The sequence below is a fragment of the Mesitornis unicolor genome, unplaced genomic scaffold, assembly GCF_000695765.1.
Source record: "Mesitornis unicolor isolate BGI_N332 unplaced genomic scaffold, ASM69576v1 scaffold18606, whole genome shotgun sequence".
NCBI classification, from domain to species: Eukaryota; Metazoa; Chordata; class Aves; order Mesitornithiformes; family Mesitornithidae; genus Mesitornis; species Mesitornis unicolor.
In genome coordinates, this window is record NW_010189103.1 from 67,012 (window position 1) to 91,916 (window position 24,905).

General features: G+C 41.0%; 1 protein-coding gene across 1 annotated transcript in view; it reads left to right on the forward strand.

Annotated features, from left to right (window-relative positions):
- LDB2 (LIM domain binding 2) overlaps positions 1 to 8,268 on the forward strand; it is a gene marked incomplete at its 5' end in the record, with an annotated part of 50,916 nt that extends 42,648 nt beyond the window's left edge. The window contains one exon of the mRNA XM_010185966.1: positions 7,646 to 8,268. Within this exon, the coding sequence (XP_010184268.1) occupies positions 7,646 to 7,876 (231 nt within the window). The remainder of the gene's footprint in view (positions 1 to 7,645) is intronic.
- Positions 8,269 to 24,905: the final 16,637 nt, after the last annotated feature.

Genomic DNA, 24,905 nt, shown 5'->3' on the forward strand with positions numbered 1-24,905 from the left:
ATCTCTGGGTTGTTTTTTTCTGGCAGCACGAAGCAGTCAGAAAGCCAGCTACCTGATCCCCTGGTGAGTGGGACCACTATGCCTCACTGACTTTGGCTGCCAGAAAACCCCTTGGATCAATAATCAACCATATTTAAGAAAAAACAGCAATTTGGTGCAAAACTGAGCAACCAGCTAGTTCCCTGCTGTCTCCAAGTTTTAAAGACAGTAAAATCACTTTATCCCTGCCCCAAGTTCAGTTCAGTAGGACCATAAGCTGACCCCCTGCCTCTCTTCAGCCTGTTCATCCCTTGACAGATGACTTCTGTTAGTTTCAATGGTAGCCATGTGTACTCATATGTCTGAGTATAATTGAGCTCTCTGATAGTTACCTGTCACTCCCACTGATATTCAAGCCGACTTCAGGTGCTGAGAGGGTACTCCTGACAGATGAAGCAGTCAAGGCTACTCTTCCTGATGGAGATAATAGTTGAGCATCTGAGACATAATGATCAAGTTTATCATGGTTGGGATTTTTAGTCTTCATTGATTGTCAGGGTGCTGCATAGTTAATATTTTTCATTTTTTGAGTTCTGTACCAAGGTAGCAAGATGGTCCAAACTCTTTTGTATGGAGGATCAGGTTCTGTTTTTAGGACTCTTCTTTCCCTCTGCACAGTGGAAGATGCTTAGCTGTTTGGTTTGACATACTAACAGCTCTTCCCATCTTCCCCACAGCAGAGATAGCAAACCAGATGGAATTGATGGTTGGGCCACCCTGTAGAGTACACAGAACTCAAAATAATTATAGCAGTAGGATATTTTGGTGTAAAACTACTCAACACTTTTCAGTTAAATAGAGAGATGTTACAATGTTTCTTCAAAATCATGTATTCTTTGACGTGGGTCTTATTACAGGCATGCCACTCCTTTCAAAAGTTAGCTGCAGGTAGCAGTAACTTGCTTTCTATTTCTTTCTCTTAACTTTACCTTAAAGTGAATCAGTCTGTAGTTAATGTTTGATTTCTTGGGTGTCCTGGACACCCTTATATGTGATAGAAGATAAGACATCCTCAAACACAATTTGACAGTTTTCAACTAACTATAATCTTCATTTGGCCACAGAGCTTTCTGTGAATGAGACTTTGCTGCACAGTAGAAAACAAAACTACTGAAATAATCCATTCTCAGTATTAAAAGCATTTTTCCCCTCATTATTATAGAAGAGGAATGAAATCACTGCATCTTCTGTCCAGATGACTCACATAAGCAGAGCTGGTTTCATTTCCATTTTTCCCATCGTACTCTCTGGAGAACCCCAACAATGAGTTCATGTCCATACCAAACCTGCATTAATATGAAGTCATGTGCTTCAGCTTTCTCTTCTTCTCCAGTGTTGTCTTCCCAGTCTGCAAAGACAATCTCCACTATAATAGAATCTAACTCCTAATTTCCTGTCACTTCTATGTTCCTAAGTTGTTTGTCTTTGACAGGAAATTAAACCTGGTTAGAGAATGTTTTCTTAGCCTCTATTCCATGTAATGTTTCTTGGTTTAGGACATCAGTTATTATTCAGTTTTGCTCCTACCGTAATGCTGTGAACACTCCGGCAAATGTGTGAACTTACCATATCCCTCATCCAAACTTCTCACCCACACCATTAACTTCTGTTTCTTTAATGAGGTCTTCCTGTCTGCAGAGGCAAATTTTCCATGTTCAGGACAATGACTGGAAAGCATCTGGGATGCCATCAGCTATGTCAAAGCTTGAAACTTCAAACAGATTTGTCATTTTTCCCCATAGCCACTTCCAGATCTTCAGATAAATACATGGGGAAAACTTGATCAATGAGATGGAAGGTTTTCTGTCACATACACATTCTGTGCCATTTCCTCTACCCACATGTTTTCTGATCAGTTCTTCAGGCAGGGACAGTGCTGACCATACAGAGCCAAGCCCAGAAAGTGAAATGATGTGGCTGTATTTCCGTGCATGGGTCAGGTTGGCACTGCACCCTGAAGTTCGATTGCTGAAGCCTAATCAATCAGTATCATTTCTGCCCTTTGTGTTGCCTTAAATCTATTAGCAATTTTACTGTGTTGACACATTCTATTACATCTTGAATAACACAGTCTTCAAAAGCATCTCAAGGGATTCTGCCAGTGGCTGGGTATGCCTCTTCCCTCTTATCAATAATTTGAAAAGGGTCAGTCTCAGACTGTCCTCAAATCTTTAACTATTTTTTATACTTTCGCAACTCTGCTAAATAAAATACGAAGTTTTGCCCTTGTGACAGTCACTTGCACTCTGTTACACTCATTTTCCCTTATAATGTGGTTTCCATGAGTCTGCTAGTTCTCATGCTATTGGTTGTAGACCTTCTGCATTCCCTCTTGCCAATATGACTCTTCCTCCCCAAGTCTCTTGTTTAACACCTTTCCTACATAGTACATATTTTCTACATTCTTAAAACAAATGTAGTTAGCCAGTGTGCTACACATGACTGCACTGCACAGCTCATGCCTAGATTGGCCTATTACTTGTGCAGTGACGTTTTTGACCTGAGTCCTGTAGGTGCTGAGGTAACAGTTGTGGTGTGTTGGAAGCAGAACCAAGTGCCACTGAAATCACTCCAGTAGCACAAATGCAAAAATATTTTTCTCACCAGAAGTTTTACCAATTTCCTCCTTCCTCTAAATAAAGAGCAAAGATGGGCAAGATTCCTTCAGCAAGGTTCATAGAAAACTTGTCTTTGTAATGTTAGTTTTCTTATGGTTTCAAAGAAATTAGTTGTGTTATTTGGGTGTGTCATTGCCTTATCATGTACACATTACTGATTTCCTCTAATATATGAAGCTAGCTGCAGTGTTTTCACAAGTCTTACTCAGTTTTCAAGCTTCTTTACAGGATGACATCTGATTTCTTTGCATTTTTCATATTCTTCTGTTTCAAATAAAACTTTCTTGCAAGCCCAGGCCCTTGTATGTAGAGCAGTGACCTGTACACTGTGGTCTGTGGATTACAGGTCTATGCAAGATCATCAGAAGGGGTCCATACAGCCATATCACGTAAATATAACTTTCGTCTAAGTTTAATACAGGCAGTGCACATATTGATCCATTTTCATCTGTTTGAATTTGGAAATGTGACAATGATGCACAGCTCTCACAAGCTCAAAAAATAATTGTGCTAGGCTGCTCCCAGTCATCACCATAGAAATTAATAGTTGGATTTTTCCTTCATTAACTAATAAAGATCCTGTTGAGTGTAATACTGTAACCTTGAACCCAGTGAAGTATCATTTATGTTGGAAAGAATAAAGCATCACTACATGCCACTGAGTAAATCAAATGTTCTTTGTTACATCCAGAGTCTTAATTAGAGCCTCCTTACATTTTTTAAGCAAGTTACATACCTCAATAATCTCTCCTCCTCTCTGTAGTTCTCTATAAGCTCCTCAAAAGCCAAATCCATAAATAAACCTGCTAATGTGGAAGGGAGCAATACAATCCTCTATGCATTTCAGAAACGGGGTAGGTTTGGGTGGTTTGTAATGAATGTTGTAGTACCAGAGCTACAGTTCCGGGGCCAGAAGATTAGTGTCAGAATTTATCCCATGTCTCAGACCTCTGCAGTTCAGAATCTAAGATTTAGCTGTAAGGAGATGAGGGTGAACAAACTGGTTTCTAGTTGTTGTGCTTCAGGAAAAAAATTCCAGAATTTCAGACCAGAAATGTCAAGTTAACAGAAAAGATTATGATGAGATGTGAAAGATAACCATTTTCCTCTAGAAAGTGTTTACTCTGAAACCTAATTAAAATGTCAGTTTCGTTTCTGTAGATCATTTCAACACCATTGTCAGTCCAATGTTTTTGTCTTGGAGTCAGTGACTACCATAATGGGTATGGGCAGCAATGGGAGCTCTCAGTCATTAATAAATTTTGTGGCAAGGAACTAAGAAGTCAATTATTAAAATAATCACCAGTAACACAATTCTGTAAGAAGGAAGGAAGGCAGGAGGAGGTACCCTTCTTCTTTTGACTTAGCACTTAGAGGTATGCTGGCTGCTAAAACTAGTGCAACTTTCAGTCTTCGGAGTATGAGGCTTGCTTGAACAATAGACTTGATAGTTTCAGGCATTTTTAATTATCTCAGACTCGTGAAGCGCTGTTTGTCTACTTCTGGGGACTGTGACACCTGACCTAGGAACTAATCACTGTAAAACACTCAGCAGGGCTGCGTGTTAACAGCAGCAAAGATGGCAGGCACAGGGATGGGGAATTTTACATGGCCTGCCACACTTTTTTACCTCCCAGAAAGACATTGTTTAGCCACAGGATGACTTTTAAAATCTCAAGGCAAAAACGTTAGTTACATACCTGAGCATAGCAGAGCTACACTTTGAGGCTTGATACAAAAAAGATTAAGCCTGAGAAATGACTGGTCTATTAAATAGAAGTGCTTGCATTCGAGTTGTGTATGAAGTGATCTCTGTGTATAGTTTATGTGCATCAATTTAAGTTTGGATGGCAATTAGGGTTATTTCAGGGTGAAAGGTATGATATACATGAAAGCTGCTTTTGTGGTTGTACTATTAAATAATACATTTCTATCACATAATGTAAAACATCCACTGCTTTATTTACAGTTCTTCACTGCAACCATATTTTACTGTCATGAGACATTCCTTGACCAAAAATGTTGTTTCTAATCACATAGTAAATTAATAAGATTGAGTGACTACAGTCTAAACCTTTTTTAAACTAATCTAGTCAAATATGTGCTACCATAACTAGGCCATAGCAGTGTGTGCTGCCGTGCAAGAGACTAGGGTTTAATTCTTGGATTCTGCTTCTCACTCCATGAGCAGGAGCTAGGAGCACTCCAGAGCTGCAGCCTCAACCCTGGGAGGGATGGAGCCTTGTGTCATTCAACAGCAGTGACCCCCACTGGCCAATTTAAGGAGAAGCATTGAGGGGCTCTAAAAGGAGTCACTTCCAGTCCTCCTCAGAGGTTGGTGGTCATTGCACGGGAACTAGTGAGTGGAGGTTCAATGGGGTGCACTCGGTGGGGTCTTCAGCTTTCAGTCTGAGGAGCAGAATCCTCTCTGGGGAGGAACCAGCATGGGCGCTTCCTAAGGCACTATTTTTGCCTGACATAACTATTAAGGGGCAAGATTGTCAAAAATACATATATTATTTTTTCAAATGTCCTGTAACTAATGCTGTGATGTCTCTCTTTTAAATAGAATGAGGGAAAACTCCACTAACTTCAATATAATTGTAGTTTAATTCCCAGAGAGAGAGAGATATTCAGTAACAAGTGCAAACTGTCCTCTCAGTGGGTGTCATTATCCTACAGGAATAATATTTGCAGAGAATCTGAGAAATTAGAAATGGAAATGCTTACAAGGTCATTGAGCATCTCCCCGCTGATGCACGAATGTTTCCTGCTGCAGATTGAGGTTTTTCCCAGCCCAGTGTTAGGTGACCTGAGCAGCAAAGCTAGCACTGTGCCAGTGGGGTCATTAATCCACGGTTCCCAGTAACAGGAATATTGTCTTAGCAGTGGGGGTAACATTTTTGTTTACTTAATGTCATCTTAGTACCCTAGTTTACATCTCATCGGATTGGCCTATAGCAATCCTCTTCCTTTCGACACTTGCAGCTGTTGAGCATGTTTCCCCCTCCCAATACATATTTCATTCTTTCACGTGGCCTCCCTAGCCAGCCATTCTAGCCCCGTAGTGATTTTTTATGCGCTTATTTAAGCCTCATCCAAGTTGCCGACCTCTTGCTGGTACGGCAACGGGCAGAACTTGAGGTCCGTGCTCAAAAGCATTGAAGTAAGAGGAACTGTTGCCACCTGGGTCTGTGATGCTGTGTTTCAGTCACTGTGGTCACTTTCCCCTGCTGTATCACGCTGCACGCCAAACCCAACTCGCTGTCCTCTGCCAGGTCTCTCTTGTCACTCCTGCTCTCGCAATACAACGGGGTCAGGTCCGACACCATACATTGTCTGTTGTTTAGAGGGATGAAGTGCATTAGGATAAACTTTTGGTTATGAACACCTTTGTCTTTTAAACTTTGATGTTGCAAAGCTGTGTGTGATTTTTATTTAACCAAATATTTTATGGATATATGCAGTAACAAAATATAGACAGTGCAAAGAACAAATCATGTAATAGTTTCCAACCACTCAAATTTTTCACATAGCACAGGCTGAAAATGTGATATAAACATTCTTCTGTACCATGTCAGCCTGTGCTGAGGGATATGGAGAAACAGTGTAAATACCTGCAGGCAATAATTTGTATTATTTTATGGTGAAGGAAGTACATACCTGATTAAAAAGAAACCTTACTGAATGCAAACATTTGTCTTCTGTTTCCTTTTACAAATGCTTTTACATTCATAAGGAGGAACACATCCTTTAAAACATGAATCTGTTGTTCCCTAGGATTCCTGGGAGGGCTTGTTAAATCAGCAGGTACAAAGGTAGACATCTGGAGTTGCTGCACTTGTACCAAGCATTAGCTGATGCCCTGCCACCTGAGCTGCACCAAAAGATGCATCCCACATATTTCTGTAGTGGTTAGCACAGCAGCCTGATTCTCCACTGAAGAGAGAGCAGGCGAGCTCTCTGGCTTTGCACCTTTGCTTTCCAATCTCAAGTTTGCACCTTTCTATCCCATGCTGGTTAGGTTTTTTGCAGCAAATCTGTGATGCACTGGAGTACAGTAGGCGGTTTACTTGTTTTCATGGAAGGACAATTTGTACTTAAAGCAGTGATTAGATGAATTTTTTTCTTTCTTGCATGCTTCAGTTTTTGATGACTACTAGCTTCATCAGTGTAATTATAATTAGCACTCTTCATCTTCCTTTTACGGTACCAGCTGGACAGATTGGTCCTCTTACTGCACAGATTGGCGGCAGGGTTGCCTACATGGAGTTAGGTGACAGGCACCATGAAATAACAGATGGTAAATTCAGGGCTTGTTGGCAATCAGCAGGTTTTTGCTAATGACTTAATTAGCTATGCAAATTGTCAAATCAGTGTGAACATTGTTTTTATCGAAAACTTTACCTAAATTAATTACCATAATTAAGTAGCAGAATGTCAAGTATATTGGGTGCGTAAAAGGGCTCGGCTGGCTATGGTTAAGAGAGTTACCATCTTTATTAGAGTGCTGTGCTCCACATCTGAGAAGTCTGAGGATAAGAAATGTGGTTTCTTTTAAAATACTTATAAAATACACATATTGCCGAGTTGCAATTGAGATGCACCCTGGTGCTTTTCCAAATATAATGGCTCAGGAAAGAATTACTGGATAAAGGTTAAATATTTCAAGCAGGAGTTTAAGGCAGGTTCATAGCCTGCTTATTTGCTTAAAATCATGCATTTTTCAGTCTACCTGCTTTTCAGTTCTGGGGTTTCTGAGATTCAGAGCCATGAGCATGCAGCTAGAGAGATGTATTACAGTTTTTCCATTTTAAATTAGAGATAAAGTGTAAGCCTGTCTTTTGGTTCCTACTATGCAGGAACTTTTAACTCTGTTGTTCAAATATCACAAAGTTAAGAGATGCAAGTTCTCTAACATGATTTTTTTAAGTTGATTTTTTCTCTCTCAAGGTTTCCATATAACAAATATTGGGTGCTGTTCACAGGATGTGATGGTGGTAGGAGAACCAACTCTGATGGGAGGCGAATTTGGGGATGAAGATGAAAGGCTTATCACTAGATTAGAGAATACACAGTATGATGCAGCAAATGGCATGGATGATGAAGAAGATTTCAACAATTCACCTGCACTGGGAAATAACAGCCCATGGAACAGCAAACCTCCTGCTAACCAGGAGACTAAATCTGAAAACCCCACACCACAAGCTTCCCAATAGGTTATTCTGCAGCAGTACCCACTGCGATGTATGTCAGTGGGTTATTAATTACTGTTTCATAGCATTCTTCAGAAACATTTAAGAAAACATCTTTCAACGGATACAGTATCTATTTCTAAACTAAAGCTATCCAATTTTTTTAATTAGGGACTACTCTTGTATAAGCTACCATATACGTTTCTTGGAAAGTGTTCACATACAACACGATACTGGCACTGACCTCAATTAAAATAATTGAAAATTAAATAGCATCTCACGGCAAATTTCTGACAATGCATTTTATTGGAAGGGGTTGGTTTTTTCCTCATCAACAATGGCCATATTTTAACAAGTCATCAGTGCTCAGGATCTCATTAACGTAACTATGTAAAACTTTTTACAATTGTAATATATTTTCTGCTTTTCAACTTGCACCGGAAATTTCTTGTTTCAGAAAAAATCAGCTTTTAAGGAAAAGTAATTTAAAGTAACTTTTGTTCTTTCTTTGACTTTTCTTTCATCGGTTAATCGTTTCAAGGATCCAGCATTTTTAATTTACGTTTAGCTGATGCCACTAGATACTCTTTCCATCGGTTACTAAAAATGCTGAAACAAGAAATGTCTTTTTTTCATCAAAGACATGAGAAATATTTTTATGTGGAAAAAGACACCCAGTCCTATGAGAGTTTATGCTTTGTAAAATTGCTGTCAATCCAGATATTTTAAAGCCATGTAATCCATTAACTTTGTGGGCAGCTTAATAAATCTAAAACTTTTGTGTTTTTATTATTGTATCTGAGTTGGCTTTGTTGTTATTTCTTTTCATAGTATATTTCTTGTATAATAATTTTGTAAAGCCCTCAATCCATTTTATGTTTTACTTTTTTTTTTTTTTAATTCTGGTGTATTTATGTGAAACTTTATAAAAGAAACTAATTTTTTCATTTACATATTAATATGTTCAACTCATCATGTAAAGACACAGTGAGTCAGTGTGTTATATAATACAACTGTATTTTATGTATGCTTTGCCAATAAGTGTGCCAATAAACTGTGTTAACAAATGTGCTCTGGTACAGTGCATTTACAGTTCCTTGCGTGCAAAAGACAGACGCCCATGTGCAGGATCACGCACCAGGGATTTTTTGAATTAGTGAATTACAAACTTTTTCCAGCAAAAAAGAGAAGTCTGTAGTTTAGGTCTGAGTTGCTTACAGCTCAATTTGGTTAGATGCTCTTTTTTTAACACTAATGATGTGTAACACTGCAGGTCAGTAACAGTGGCAAGAGCCAAGCGCAAGGGAGCGCAGGGCACCCACAAGCGCACCTCCATCCTGAACTCCGCATCCCTCACCCTCCAGGGCTGGAGCTTATTGGAGCAGGGATTTCCACTCTGCTGGGTTCTGTCTGATAGTTTTACAATGAGTCCCTCAACTGGGGCTGAGAGGATTTGAAAAATTCCCCTTCTTTTTTCCCTTTGCTATCAAATCAATTGTTCACGGGAGCAAACGAAACCTCTGGACGTGTGCAGCGGCTGTGAACGCAGCCCAGCGAGTAAAGCCCCTCGGCTGAGCTGGGAGGCCCAGAGGCTCCCGCCTGCATCCCAAGCCAGCTGAGAAGCCCTGCAACGTGCTCCCTGTGTGTGGCAAATACTTACAGGGAGAATGACAAACACAGAGATACTGAATCTACACACTCCTGCCTTTTGTGCAGGGGAGTGATGTTTTGCTCTTGACCAAAACTGTACTTTTAATATTACTGCATTATAAAAGCATCTAAAAAACTCCTGGTTTTTTTCCTGGGTGACTGTATGTATACCCAGAAGCCACTCTAGGGAAATGTGTCTCCCAAGCATATCTTCATATTCTAAAGCATGCTTTTGCTGGAAGTGATTCCACCAAATAGTTTTGAAACCACCATTGCAGAAGAAATCCAGGGCAAAGCACCCTGCATGGCTGCTGGGTTCTCCAGCAGGAGACAGCTCCCTCCCTGCCCAAAGAACAGACCTCAGCCTCTGACACAGGCCCCATTCTCCTGCAAGCAAAATCCTCACTTGATGAATTTTGGCACCTATGGTAGGCCTTGCAGGGAGAGAGCCTAAGCGACACAAAAGCATATATGCTCTAGGGTAGAATTTAAAACTAAATAACAAGTGCGGACTGAGTGTATCTGCATAGCAATGCTGCTCCTTCATAACGCTTCCAGGATGTAGGAAACGGTAGGTCTATCATTCGGCGACTATATCAGCCCTGATTTTTCCATGTAAATAATTAAATTCACAATGTATTCCATTAAGGGATGACTCACTTCTATATAGCTGCTATAACATTACAATTATACACTGTAATTCTAATGTTCAAAAACACTAATCATTCATATTACATTTCCATGAGCACACTCTAAAAGGCGTTCCTTATTATTAATCTTTCAAGACTGGCACTACTATTTCAATTTTTTAAAGATTTATGATGTCATATTACTCCTGTTGTTTCAGTAAATAAACATAGGAACGCTTGAAAAATGGGTAACAGACTCCTTAGAGTGCTGTCCTTGAATTAATCTGCAAGGACACTTTCTCCATATCTCCTCAAAAGCCCTGTCTACAAGCTATCAATCCACCCTATTGTGGTTTGGGTGAATAACAGACAGAGCTAGCGGATTTTATTCATTCGCTTATTTATTCATAAAAGAAAATGTCCAAATGGGTCATCTCAGTGAAGTGGTTTGAGATGTACAGCAGCTGACCAAGCAGTCTCATCATTGCTGCTTCCTTCATCCCCATGACCTGGGATTTTCTTACCATGTTTCAAACAACATGATAAGCTCGTCAAGATGCAGCCTGTGATCCTTTGTCTTCCCTTGTACCCTGTCCGTGTGAACACTCCCTATAGGTAGAAAATTAAGGTGCAGCAAAGATATTAACTAGTGGATTTTATGCCTTTGGACTGTGGGTTGCAGCCTTTGTGTGCTCCATGGGCATCTAATGCAGAGAAGTAGGAAAGATCACAGGTGAGCTGAAGTAACACATCCATGAGAGCTGAGGCTGCAGCCTGAAGAATGAAAGCTTGAAACCAGCAATTAATTTCACTGTAATCTAATCTCACCACCTACAAGAACATTGTATCTCTCTTGGATTTGGGAGGAAATTATGTTGTTGACACTTTCCTCCGGGGAGCCCTGCAATTATTAAAAGGAGGAAGGAAACTTATCTCATGATGCTGAAATACTTTCAAAGAGAAAGCTCTTGTTTGTTTTAGCTAAATGGAGGGAAATGCTGGCCCTGAGAAGCACCCTCACAAATGAGAGGGAGGAAATTCCAGGAGTTTACTTAGAAAAGAAGAATCATATAATTAGTAAGCGACAAAGAACACTGTTAACTAAACTGGTTGCTGTTACAAAAGACTTGGAACATGCATGAACTGTAAGCACTGGTGGGTTTTGGTTATTCTTTGAATTGCTTTGGGGATTATTCTAATTCTTTTTGTACCTTGGGTCCGCAAAGTCCACTCTTCAGAGAGCTTCCAGCTCGCCTGAGTCACCAGGTGGTCTCACCAGCTGCCCCTCATGAGAACATTGCAGTTCTTAAAGATCTTTCTTTCTCCCTTTTCACAACAAGCAAAAAGAAGCAATATTTGTAGCCTTTTCAGAGAGAAGGTGTCATCAGGTCTCATCATCTTTGCATCTGTATGTATGAATGTGGTAATGTTGTAGGATAATTCAATTTGGAAGGGACCTCAGGAGGTACAGCTGGCATTGGTATGCTTGTAGCATCACAGGGCTCTGTGAAAGTCATAAATAAATAGTTTTTAACCTTGGTCCTGGAGAAACCACTGCTCTCACTCACTGGGGAAGCGTAAGCAACTTGCGTCCTTGGGGAATAGAGCAAAGTTACCCGTTACCAGAGCGTGGCCAAGGAGAAGCAGTCTTGAAGTGTGCAGAAAGAGATGGGAGTAGAGGGGCAGGAAATCACTGCATGGAAAGGCAAAATACTGGGCATTACTGGGTGTTCTCAAACACCAGGGTGGAGAGAGGTTCCTCATCCAGCCTCTGCTGTAAAACAACATTAAAGGAGCCTAAATGATAAAACCAGCCATAAGAACAGGCTAAATTTTGCAATTTCATGGCCTCCATGAAAATCCCATTTTAGCAAAGACAGGATGAAAGAGAAAACATGAATGATTGATATTGAAGGAAACCCAGTTTGTGCCTAATATATCCTGGAGAAACTGCTAATGGAAATTGAATAGTCCCGAAAATATTTCCTGAGACTGCAACTCTGATCAAGTAGTCCTATGGTGATATATTGCATGTCCAAACTAAAGCTGCCCTGGGGCACAAGTAACCCCAGCAGCTGGTTTTACTGTGTAGGACTGGATGATTTGTATGCTTTTTCTAGTTTTTTGACAGCATATTTTTATACAAGGCTAAGGCCTGCATCTTCTACTATGTAAGAGGAGCTACTGAATATTTACCATCCCATAGAACTGATGTTACTCTAGCATATCATTATGCTTCTATTAGGAAGTCTGCTGGTACCCCAGCATTGCAGAATGGCAGACGGTACCTTTAGATAAAAAGTCACTTATGGAAGTCTCTGAATTTATGGACCATGCTGCTATGTTTCGTGAGAAAAGATGAATTTCCACTGAATGTTCACAGTATTAAAATTTAGCATGTTATTTTGACAGCAACTAGTACCAGTTCTTTCAAAGGGAGAGACTTTATTGGGATCAGTGGTGGAGCGATCTAACTGGAGGAGCATTTCTTCCATGACCCTGTGAGTCACTTCTGAAATAAAAGAACTATAACCCGTACATCAAGGAATAGTTTTAATGGGTCTGTGGGCAGTCTCAATTCATAAGCACATTTTAAAACATCATTAAGCACTAAAGATGACATCAGAGAATAATGCACTTGTGCATACAGAATTAAAAACTTTATAAAAAACTTCCAGCCACAATGGGGCACAAAACCCCCAGTTCCCCAAGAAACTCCTGATTGTGCTTCCATCAACTTCCCAGGGAGCAGGATGAGATGGGTAAGCTTTGGTTTGGGTAAGTTACTAAGTGCATGCCTGATAACTTTGGTTCTGAATGCCATTACTGCACATCAGCAGGGGAATGGGCTTCAGCTGGACCCAGATAAATGCCCACCCAGTGTGCCTCTATTCCTGTCAGACACCCAAATTTAGGATCCAGTAGGTCTGTGCTCATATCTGAAGTCCAAAATTCTTCAGATTGTTTTACTTTTCTTTCTGTGTGTGGTTGTGGGGATTTTATGACGGTGGAGTTATTTTGTTTCATTTTGTTTTTAAATTTGCACTGTGATCTATGATATAAATACTTCTCAGGTGTCCAAGGTCTTCCCAGTTGGAAAGTGGCGTGCAGAACAGCCACTGCAGTGTGTGTGTGTGTGTGTGTGTGTGGAACAGTATTATATACAGTATTTTATATTATGCTAAAAGGAATTCTGTCTGATCTCTGGAGATTCTCAAGTTGTGTATCACCCCAGTTTAATTAATAGCTCTGTCTCAACAACTCTGAATTCACCTGCAATAGCATGTACAATTCTGTATTGAACACATATAATGCAGAAGGCTGGTGTCTCCTCTGTAAGTGCATTAGGAGACGTTTTAGCAAATACTTGATATGAAGCAGACATTTAACACTCCTTATCACATTCACTGCAACTCTCATTTCATCACATGAAGGTTCATTCTCGCTGAGTGATCTCTTGGGGGGGGTCTGAGTACTGGAAAAGCTTTTAAGAACTGTGTTTGGTGCTTTCAGATGCTGGGTTGAGGGTTTTTTTCCCCATTCAGGCTTCTTTCATCTCTCTTTGATAGCTTTCAAAAACTTGTTTGCCATTTTGCCCAAAGTTTTAAACCTTCCATCTTCTTCTGGCTACGTGTAAAACAAAATGCAGGACTCGCTTGTACTCCACACAGACAAACCCATCAAAACCAAGGTGGGTTGCTCCTGGGTTGCCAAGAGAGATCAAATTCAGCAGACAGAAGGTGTGAAATTTAGGAACTGTGGCAGATATTGGGGCATGTGTCTGTCTTCAACTGCAAACTCCACTTTGAAAGGGAATTTTCATCTGTCTGCATTGAAATCGTCCCTCAGGTTAAACTTGTGATTCCAAAGGGTGGCAACAAAAGGTGAGCAACTGAGATATAGCTATCTTTTTATAGAGGTTTTCAGCAGCTCTATGATTGTCTCTGTGCTTAAATCACTGGCTCCTCTGATATGAATCAGGTGTGGAAATGCTACTGGAGCTCAATAGGAGCTGGGCTCAAAGCTAAGGTGTCCCTGGACAGTGGTCAAGAACATTTACTGTGTTTCCAAGCTTTGTAGGAGCAATACAATTTCATTTTTGCATATCATAGCTCTGCTTGCCTTTGTGTCAACAGGAACAGGGAATTTCAAGTCAGCTTTGTTTAGCAAACCTCCAAGTTTTGCTGTTATTTCATCCTGAGGGCTCAGAAAAATATAACCTAAATCAGCCTCTTTTCTCCCAGAAAATGTATTATTTTTAAATATTCCCCCCCTTTTTTTTGAAGCCAGAGCTCCCTTGAGAAGGGCCTAACTCACAAATTTCACACAGCAGGATTTGGCTTTACAGTAGATGCCAGCTGCATTCCTGTGAGGGAGGGAGGAAATAATACTAATGACCAGTTTATAATGAGTGATTGAACAGTGGCACTCCACAGGGAGGCAACATTTTTAAGCTTCAGACCATGTAATAGTAGGATATGGGCTTTTAAAATGGAAACAGAGTTGTCAAGTCCTATGATTTTATTGTGAGACCCGTGGCATAGCCAGTTCTCAAGTAGGGAGGGGACGTGTTGGGGAAGGAAGGAGTGGTCTGTATAGTAATTGCCTTTGAACAGTCTGACACTTCAGAAAGTGGCAATCTACAGGATGGCAGTTTCTAAGAAAAGCCCATATACCAGGGAAGAAAATTGCAATCAGTAATTTAAGGAAACCTTCCAGAGATGGGCCTCATGCAGGCACTGCCAGGTACCAGGGTGGGCATGCAGCTGCAAGGTCAAGACTCAAAAGAGAAATGGAAAATGGATTTTATATTTTCTTTTTTATTAATTGTATTAATATATTTTATTTTTTAATAATCTGTGATAACGCAGCTCAGTGACAAAACTGTTCTGCTTTCTTAACTGCAACAATCTCCTTTTATTAGCATGTGGATTAATCTGAAAACCTTTGAGGTAAAATAAGCAAAATACATGGACAGTCCTACCTTGAAACAAGTAGAGTCATTTTGACTCATTAAAGGCCTGGCTGCAGGCACAGCTTTTCTGGGACCATTATACCCACTCACCTACATCTTACCCTCCATCCAAGCACATTGCAATCTCCCCCAGGCCGGTGTCTCACTGGTGGGAAGGTTTGTGGCCATTGGCCTTTCATTGCGAAATGCCTGTCTGCATGACTGCAGGTCTCTAGGACAGAAGTGCAAAAATATCGATCCTTAAAATAATGATTTTTATTTTTTAAAATTTTATTAAACAATACTTTTTTTGTTTGGTTTGAATACACTTTTGGTCCCTTACAGGTTTTAAAAATTTTTACACTTTGATGATTTTTTTATCCAGATCTGTTCTCCATGCAGCTAGAAGCACTACAAATTTGGTTTTCATTTAAAAGAAACAGATAAAAAAATGATGGCGCTAAAAGTCAAATATCACATACAAGAAGCTCTGACCTAGCCAGGGGTGCGCTGATGAGGTTCCCTTCTCAAGGCTCCTGACTTGGTGCAGAGTAAATTACACAGATCATGTCCTACCCAGCTCTCTACAGAAATATGCTTGTAAACATTGCAGAGAGGTAGCTTGAAGGACAAACGAATGATATAGATCACCCAAAGCATCACTTATTCAGTCTTTCTCTTCTCCTCCCTTCCCAGTTCCCTTCAATATTTGAAAACAGACTGATCCAGGAGAATCGCAATTAAAAAAGAAAAGTAATTATAAAGAGTTACCAACTCTGCCTTTCCAGTCACAAGTGCACATCTTGGGATGCTCCTCTGGCAGCTGGCACTTTAAATATGACCAGAAGTGAACAGCCCTGACTGTAACACACCCATTGTGTACCTGGGTTGCTTTATTGCGCTTTCTGTATATACAGTGCAGCAAGCAGAACTGACCCTTTCTCCCTTTCTGTTACTCCTAAAAACCCTTCAGTTTCCTAAAATTTCCATAAAGGACTATGTTGAGGACCCCATTTTCTATACAAAGATAAAAGGCTTTGGAGCTCAGCTGGCCCCATGGCACATCCGTGGATGCTTGTGGGACACAGGTAGTGCCCTGGTGAGGAGCACAGGGCTGCCCCGTCCCATCCTTTGCTGGGTGGTAACCCTCGAGGCCTGAGCATCCACAGCTCTGCACTGAAGCCTTTTACATGACCCAAGACACTTGTATGTCTTAACGTTAGTGAGTCTTGAGTGGAGGTGTGCCAGTTTGGATCCCTTTATTAGCAGTATCAAATTCCATTGTGCAGGTATTTCCACAGCTGTGAGTTATTCAACATAAACTCCTACTGAAGTAGAGAATAGGCTGCAAATAACCCACTGGGGAACAATTTCTTAAGTGCTAGTCATCCAGCAAATTCCTTTATTCTCAGTTTTTATAGCAGGATTATTCGATGTAGAGGATATGTCCAGGTTATAATGTAGTTGATTATTTATAGCAGATATCTTGTGGCGTGAGCACCATTTTAAAATGGACGAGGATTATTGGAACTAGACAGATGTGATGTTAATTTCCAAAACTAACATCATTTTCAGTGGATCCTGTGCTATTGCTTGCACTCTTGAGAATATCACTTTTCTGGTAATTTTTCAAATCCCCAGTTGTTTTCCTATTAAGCCTACTTCAGCCTGCGATTTCTCTGTTTCCCATATGAAGAAAATCATCTTTTCTTGATGATTCTTCCTATTTCCTAGTGAAACATTTTCCTCCCTGCACCACCAAATGGGTCCTCCTGTAAGGAAAAAAAAAACAAACAAACAGCCCTTTTTCTTTTCAGCTCTTCATCATCCCTTGAGATGTGCTTTCAGTTCTAGAGAAGCCCCACAAGCAGATGTCTCCTGATTTAAACCCCTCAGTAAGACACCCCATACCCCACTGAATGGAAGCTCTCCCTCCTACCCTGCTGCCTGCCTGGGCCAGCAGCCTGCCCTTTGCACCGGGAAATGTATTTAGAGGAAATACCCCCTTTTTCTAACACTGCTGAGCAGCTTCAGGACAGGTAGCCCCTTATGCAGTTCTTGTTCATGTCTCCACATCGGCACAGAACAGCTCAGTCCCTTTTCGAAGCTGTTGTTACTCTCTGCCTCCTCACCCCATGTCTGCTATTTAAAATACTTTGAACTGACACGGTATCTTCATCAAGGGCCAAGGGGATTGCTGAACAACAGCTCCACATTCAGCTTCTCTGCCACCTTCCTGCTTTCAGATAAGCACTTCCGCTACTCCCGCTGACTTTTCTGCCGGCAGATTTCAGAGCAGCATGGAGCACAAGGCTGGCTTCAGTCCCACCATGTGGCCGGCGCAGGGGGAGGGTAGGTGAGCTAGGGCGGTAACCAGGCACTGAAGTCTTAGCAGATGTGTGCCTCTGTCTCTGCAGCTCTGTCTGCCCCTTTCCTCCATGGGATGGAGAGGCCAGTTCTGCAATATACATTCACAATGTTATTCCTTACTGAGCTGAGACATTAATGTGCATTGCCTACAACTATGGTCCTTTTTTATTCTCTTTTTTTTTATTTTTAAAATCCCATGCACTTACAGAGGCTCACTGGTCTGGTTTCACAATCCTGTGCATGGTTTTTATTTATGTGACTTCCATTGAATTTTATTTTTTTTAATACAGACTTGGTAGAAAAATCTTCCAAGTGCCGCTTAACAGTGCTAGGATTTCATTCCTATCCTCCTTATCCTTTTTTTGCAGACTATTCAGCCAGCAATATTTAGGGCTTTTTTTTTAATGCCTTCCATCTCTTCTGCATGGCTGGGAAGGGGCCAGCCATCAGCCAAACAGCAAGTAAATAGACTGCTTGCATTTAGTGCAGTGACGGGCACATATGTTTTTAGTGAAGAGTTTATTTGCCAGAAGAAAAGTAGTTTGAGAATTCAGGTCAACTTTTGGTGAATCACTTTGAACTAATAAATACAAAAGGTGAGGACAGACAGATTTCAGAAGTGCAGAAAAAGTTCATATCAATTTTTCTGAAACAAATCAGCTCTGTTTAGCTGGGCTAGGCTACTCCTGTTGCCAGCAGAAAAAAAAAAAAAAAAAAAAAAAAAAGGGAAGGGGAAAAGGGGCAGGAGATTCTTGTGCCTCAAACCCAACATCTAAGTCGAAGGTGTTCAATAAATCCATTTCGTTTGTTGCCCAGTGCTTTCCTGCCCCCACCCTTGTCCCAGCTCTCCCACTCCCTGTGCCAAAGCTCCTATTTCCACTCCCATCTATTACAGCCCTTCACATCCCTCAGTCCTTCTCATGAATGTGCCCAGGTCACAGCTGGAGAACCCCTAGCCTCTGCCATCTCACACCTCTCTAAAGCTCTACATGAAACTCTCCTTGTCCAAATCCACCCAGAACTCCCCAGCCTCAAGCACCTCCCAAAAGGTCCCCAACCCCAGATACTTGGCTCTTCCCTCTTGGCTGCTGCAGCCCACTGTGCCCACATTCACCTCCTGAAAAAGCCTTTGACTGTGCTCCAGCAGTGAGTGAAAGATCCCAGAGGGATGCTGCCCTCACCAGTAGCAGCCTCCAGTGTCACATGAGGGTTACACTGCGGGAGAGGGTGATCTTGTCTCCTGCTAAGTGCAAAGACCATCCCAGTAGTACCTGGCCCAGAGGACAGCAAGGGGCTCCAGAGGATGCTAATGCTCTCTGCAGAAACATAGTTCATGTCTTTCCTCCAAACCAGTCATGGGGGAGGATTTGAGCTTGGTTTTTGTACAACATAGAAAACACTGTCCTGTGTTCAGGTGTCACTGGGATCATGCTCCCTTCTATCTACTGTCCCCTGTCAATGTCAAGTTTGTTTTCTGTTAAAGTAAATGAAGAAGCAAGTCCCAGTGATTCTTTCAAGCACACCAAGGAATTTTGATTGAAAACTGACTCAAAAAATGCATTACTTAATTTTTCTTTATAATTTAGAAAATTAGGAAGCACCACTAATGAGAGAGCTCCAGCTATGTGCCCCTGCCATGGAAGGACAAGGTCATTTTGATACCAAGGGGTGCTGTCCTGGCCCCACACAGAGGAGAGTACAAAGTACCCTGTAATGAGGTGACAGTTTCCCACAGGGGTAGGTAATTTGGCTGATTTTTGTGAAATGGAAAGCTGTGAGGCTCAAGGATCCTAATGTTAACCTGCTCTCACCACACTAAACCCTTGTTCTGGCTTTTCAAGCTCAGTAAGTTCAGCCCCTGCAGCCACTGGCAGTCACTACAAGTGCAGATCTTTCAACATGATGGTCCTTCACAAGCACGACAAATGGAGCTTTGAGGAGATTTATGGATGAACATATTGAATTGCATTGCATACTTGAAGATGATGGAACCAAATATCGGTGTAATGGTCCATAGCCTGACTTTACAGCATCAGTTAGCACACCTCTTCCCAGAGTGATGGTCTGTGTCAGAGGGGTCCCTGTCCCCTCTCCCCTGCCCTGCTTCCCACTCAACTTTGCTCTTTCTGGGCCTGCTATAAAGCTCCAGTCCTCGTCACCATTGGCTGGGGGTCCCCAACTTGAGCACACCTCACTGTTCAAATCTCATCTCTGACTCACCATACCAACATACCTGTAGCCTAACTGCTGGTCATTTAGCAAACGATCTCATTTAGAAACTAACCCCCTCAGTCCAATTATCCCTCTTCTTCAGCCACACGTCCTTATGTAGCAGCATTGCTCATTTATATGCTAATTTTGCTAAGTCTACTTCAAAGGGGAGAATTGTTTGTTAAAAATCTTACACTCCAGCCTCAGTTCAGACCATCTCATTATTTACCTGCAAATTTAGGGAGATATGGGTAAAAGCTCTGTTCTTTTATGATCTATTGTCTAGGTGATCAAAGGAAACCATTCAATATGAAGATCAAAAAGAATCTGGCTCCCAGCAGCCCAGTAGCTGGCTCTGCCAACTCCCAAAGTCCACAACCTCTGTTATAAGTAAAGACTGATTTTAGTATTAAATAACTTTTGATTACAAATCGGAGGGAAAAATTACTCTTCACGATCATATTCTCTTTACTAAGGTGCTAATGAAACTAGGCTTCATATTGATATTATCTCAATTATTAGTCAAGGAATAATCACTATGTATATAGTGTCTCTATTAATAATCCTCAGATAATGAAAAATATCCCACAGACATAACTAATACTGCTTCATAAATTGCTGGTGGCCCACAGCTAACCCAGATTTTCTTTTTTATATAGATACACTTCTCAAAGGATTTTTAAAACAGAAATTCAGAAACAAAAGTGTTTACTATTTAGAGAGGCGAAAGTAGTGGCTGTAGGTTGAAGTCTCAAACTGGGACACCTCATGTCCCAGTCTGTAAGGGAATTATGTCAACAGAGTAACACGATGTGAATAATGAACCCATGCTTTTCAGGGCTGACACAATTCCTCAGCCTAAGGAATTTCAAGAACTGTGATTTGTAGAAATCCTACACTTCTAGAAAAGATAACCCACAGAATTTTTCAGCTTCACCACAAATAAATGTTAAATAGTATACAGCTTTCTTTAGAAAAATAATGTGAGAAATGAAAAAGTACAGACTTTCAGGCTTTAATCTTCCCTCTAAAGTCAACACACTTTTATTCACTATAACATGCCTCTTTCACATGCTACAAATGGCAATAAACAAGAAGCTGAGCATTGAAGTATATTTGGAGGCTTTGCAAGGGGAGCATGAGGATATTTTGACTTCCAAGATAATGCAATGCGTTGGTCTTTTCTATAAAGTCACTGTTCTGAAAATACACCAAATTCTCCTAAAAATATTAAGCTACTTTTAGAGAAGAAAAGCCTCCAGTGCTGCTAGAAAAGGTAATTTCTTCTAGTGCTGTAGCTGGTTTGTGTGATTCAGTGTGTTGTATCCTCTCCTGTCAGTCAGAGGTAAATGAACACCTCAGCAGGTCCTGGATGACTTTTAGTGCTGTTCTCCTTTGGAGCAGATCTAAAGATGATGTTTTGACCAGTTGTTAGTATTAAAAGTCTGATGGCACTTTACAGGAGGGTCGGGATGTAAGTTTTGGTGTCCTGGCTAAATTCCAACATGGTATAATTAAAGTCTGCCCATTTAAACTTCCCCCTGTGGCTTTAGTTGGCTCAGGTATTCTTAATTTCCTGTCTTAAAATGTTCCATAGTGCTGCAGCGGTGCTGTTAAATAGTTGCCAGGTTTCACCTCGGCAATGTGTGAGATGATTCATGCCTTGCAGATCTGCAGATAGCTGCACGTCGGCGCAGTCTGTGAGCGCTGGAGGAGAAGCAGGGTAGAAATTATAAGACGGCATAATGGCTGTTTCCTCCATTCCTGTTCTGATTTTGTGACACTTCAGAAAAAAAAATAAAATTTCTCCTAACGTTAATGAAATAAATTCCTCTCCTCCTCTACCCTTCCATTTCTTGCAAGCCCAGGATAGAAGAGAGCAGCTGAACAGTCATATTGCGGGGCTAAATGAAAACCCAGGTCCCTGCCTATGCCAGGATATGAAGAAAACTGAGGTCTATGTTTGAACTGCTCTCCTTCCTCACCTCCACAACAGGCAGAAACACATTTTTTTACTTTATATACTCCAAAGCTTTGAGAAATTTCACTTCCAAATCTAAGCTTCATGTGGAAATCATTCTTATGGCAGTTTCTTTTCTTAAAATGTGACAGCAAATCACCAAAGCAGTGCTGAAGATGAGATGAGCCCGAATGAATGTGTACTTTAATGTTGTTCCCTGTTTTGTCCTATCCATGGCAGTTTAAAAGCTAAACAAAGTCTAAATTACATGCGTGTCCCATAAAAATAAAATACAGCCTCCAAAACGTCTGTGTTCATTATGGTATATGCAAGTCTCTGTTATTTGACACTCCTTCATCGTTATCTGTCCCGTTTCCTCCCTCAGTTTGCTTCAGCATTGCAAAACTTCTGAACTCCGTCTGGATGTCGGGGGAGAGCTTAAAGTATTCAGTCTCTCACCAAAAATAATTTAGGAGGCGAATATGTCTTCGTTAGAGAGGTTTTTCTATTAGCTGTTTCAGCCACCCGAAAATCCAAGGAGCCCCCCAGAGATGTGCACCTGAATCCATTGCTCAGGTGAGAAGTGGAAAATGAGGCTTTCAACTGAAGCACCTCAGTTTGTTGCCTAAAGTGGGAGGAATATCCCTGCCCTTTTAACACAAACAACATGTAACATGTCTGCCTTGTGGTAATGCCTCATGCATTTAACATGAGGTAGCAAAACCAGGACAGTAATAAATCGATGAGATTTAATCCTCATACAAATTTCTGAAAACTCTCAATAGCTATAAAAGTCACTGGGAGCCCAGCAAAAGATCACTACTGTCTTCTGCAGTGTCCAGTATAAGAACAACCTCTTTTGCAAAAGCAGAGGAAGAAGCTGAAAAGTGTAACTGCTCGATTCTCCTGTTTTTATGCCCTTACGCAAGCTTTGCTTCAGCTGTGGATGTGAGCGGTGCTCACAGTGAGAGCTTTGTCTGACTCAACTGCTCAGCAGCAGGGTGAGTTACTGCCTGGGTTACAATCACCTGCCTGCCCACTCTGCAACTCTGTGTTGGTGAGGGGTAATGGGCAGAGTTTAAATTTTATTTCAAATAAGGAAAAAAGCTCTTTCAGAAAGAGAAAGCAAATATATGCCAGGTTTTGTTAACGACAAATACAGAGCAGTAAAAAGGGGGGAAACATTAAGGCTGCTTTGGGACAAAAATGTCTTGGAGGGGCACATCTTTAACTGATCAGGAAGCTCTGGAGGGTCAGTCTAATCTTTTTGGTCTAAGCAACAAAATCTACGCATCTCATTTCCTGGCATAAAGCCAGTTTTTCTAGTCTCAAGATTTCCTGAAATGAGATGAATTAGGGCCTGATTCTGGAAACCCGAAAGGGGTTGAGTTTCCAAGAACCACTGTGAAGTATGCTGGGAAAAAAAAAAAAGAGCTTTTCTGCCACCCTGACTGAAAACAAAGTCAAGCGTTTTCTTAATTAGGATAATAATTGGCTGTATAAAGCCAAAAAGTGATGAAAAACACAGTGTAGGGAGTCCCAGTAAGTGAGGCTCTGCTTGAAAGTCAAGAGTTTTCACTTTATCCTCAGTGAATGCAGGCAGAGATCATTTTCATGAACTGCTCTGATCCTGCTGTCCTTAAACATATAAAATTCCCACTTCAGTCAATGGGAGCTGTGCATACTTAAGAGATACCGGTTGAGCTCATGAATGTCTGTCACTGATTGTACAACACATCGGCGCTTTTATGGCTGATTAAAGGAACAGACATGACAACAGCAGAAGAGATCTTTGCACAAATAGGATAACGACACCATGTCAATATTTTCCTAATGTGTGAATAAGTGCTGTGAGGGACAGGGCACACAATATTCAAGAAACTGAAGTGTGGGAGATGATTGAGAAAGCTTGCTGAATTCTTATCTAAACACAAAAGGAAATATTAAATATTAAATCAAATTCTTAATATTAGAATATAATATGTTAACATGACACCTCACCTTCTCTATAGCAGCCTGGTATCACTTGCCCTTGCTATATAATCATGCACTAAACAAATGATTTTCTGTTACTGCTTTCCAATATGGAATAATAGCAGTGAAAAAGCTTTCTTTTTGTCAGAGAGAGAGAAATTTCAGGACAAGATTGTGTGATGTGGTTACTGGAGGCAGCAGTAGCAGGGGTGCGTATGGAGGGCTTGGCCTTGGCAGTGTGTGGGGACAGAGGTAGGAAATGGTGCTCAGCTGCCCTGACACCCCCAGTCCTCAGGCTCTCCAGCTCCAGGATATGTCCTGTACAAGAAGCAAAGCTCTGCTATTTTCTTCCATCTTATGCCTTGTTAAATATGGGTCAGAAGCAGCTAATTTTGTGAGCATAATTCTGAATTTTTAAGATCACAAATTGACAAAAATCTGATTGACTTATTAGATTTATTTACTTACTTAAGCTTAAAGAGACGCTTCATCATTTAGGTGTATGGATGCTTCTGAAAAGGCTTGTCCGGTGTCTGGGACACCTGGGGATCCTACGGGATTTTATCCTTGTCCTTCCAGTACCAAAGTCAGTGTTAGTGTTTACAGGAGTAATTCAGAGGGGACAGAAGATGGGAGACTGGTCAGACACATACACAGATAAGGACTTGCCTCCTCAGGAGAAAATTCTCCTTGCCAGTTCTCTTGACTTATAAACAGTGTATCAGCAACCAGAAAATTAATAGACAAAATTGTATCTAAGCCAGACTCTGGGGACAAAAATGAAGCAAAAACTTCTGTGACCTACTAGGTGCAGTGCCTGGATCAAAGGACCTTTATATACATCCAACCTGCCAGAATCTGTGAGTGTGAAAGGAGGGATGGACTGAAAATGAATAGACTTGCTTTTGCAGTGGACAGGCCCAGCTCAGATCTCAGCTAGTCAGAAGGAAAAGGAAGGAGAAGCTTCATGCTTCAGGAAAGGACCCCAGATCTCCCAGAAGATCAGGTACTGCTTAGTAGGCTTGGATGAGCCTGTTTCAGGACATGAGCATATAGGGTCAATCATTAACTGAAAATGCAGGAGGAATTCTAAGTGCTTGAAGTGAGCACCTGACATCTTAACCTCAGGGCCAAGAAGCTCTGGGGAATTTGAAAGTCCCCAGCAATCATGCAGGGGGAGCTCAGTCATTCCCATCCCAAATTAGTGAGGATTTCTGATAATTTCTGGGTCCCACTAGAAAAATGGTCATGTATCAGCAGTGTTTATAACAATGGGACTTACAACTTTGTTTTTACAGTAGAATT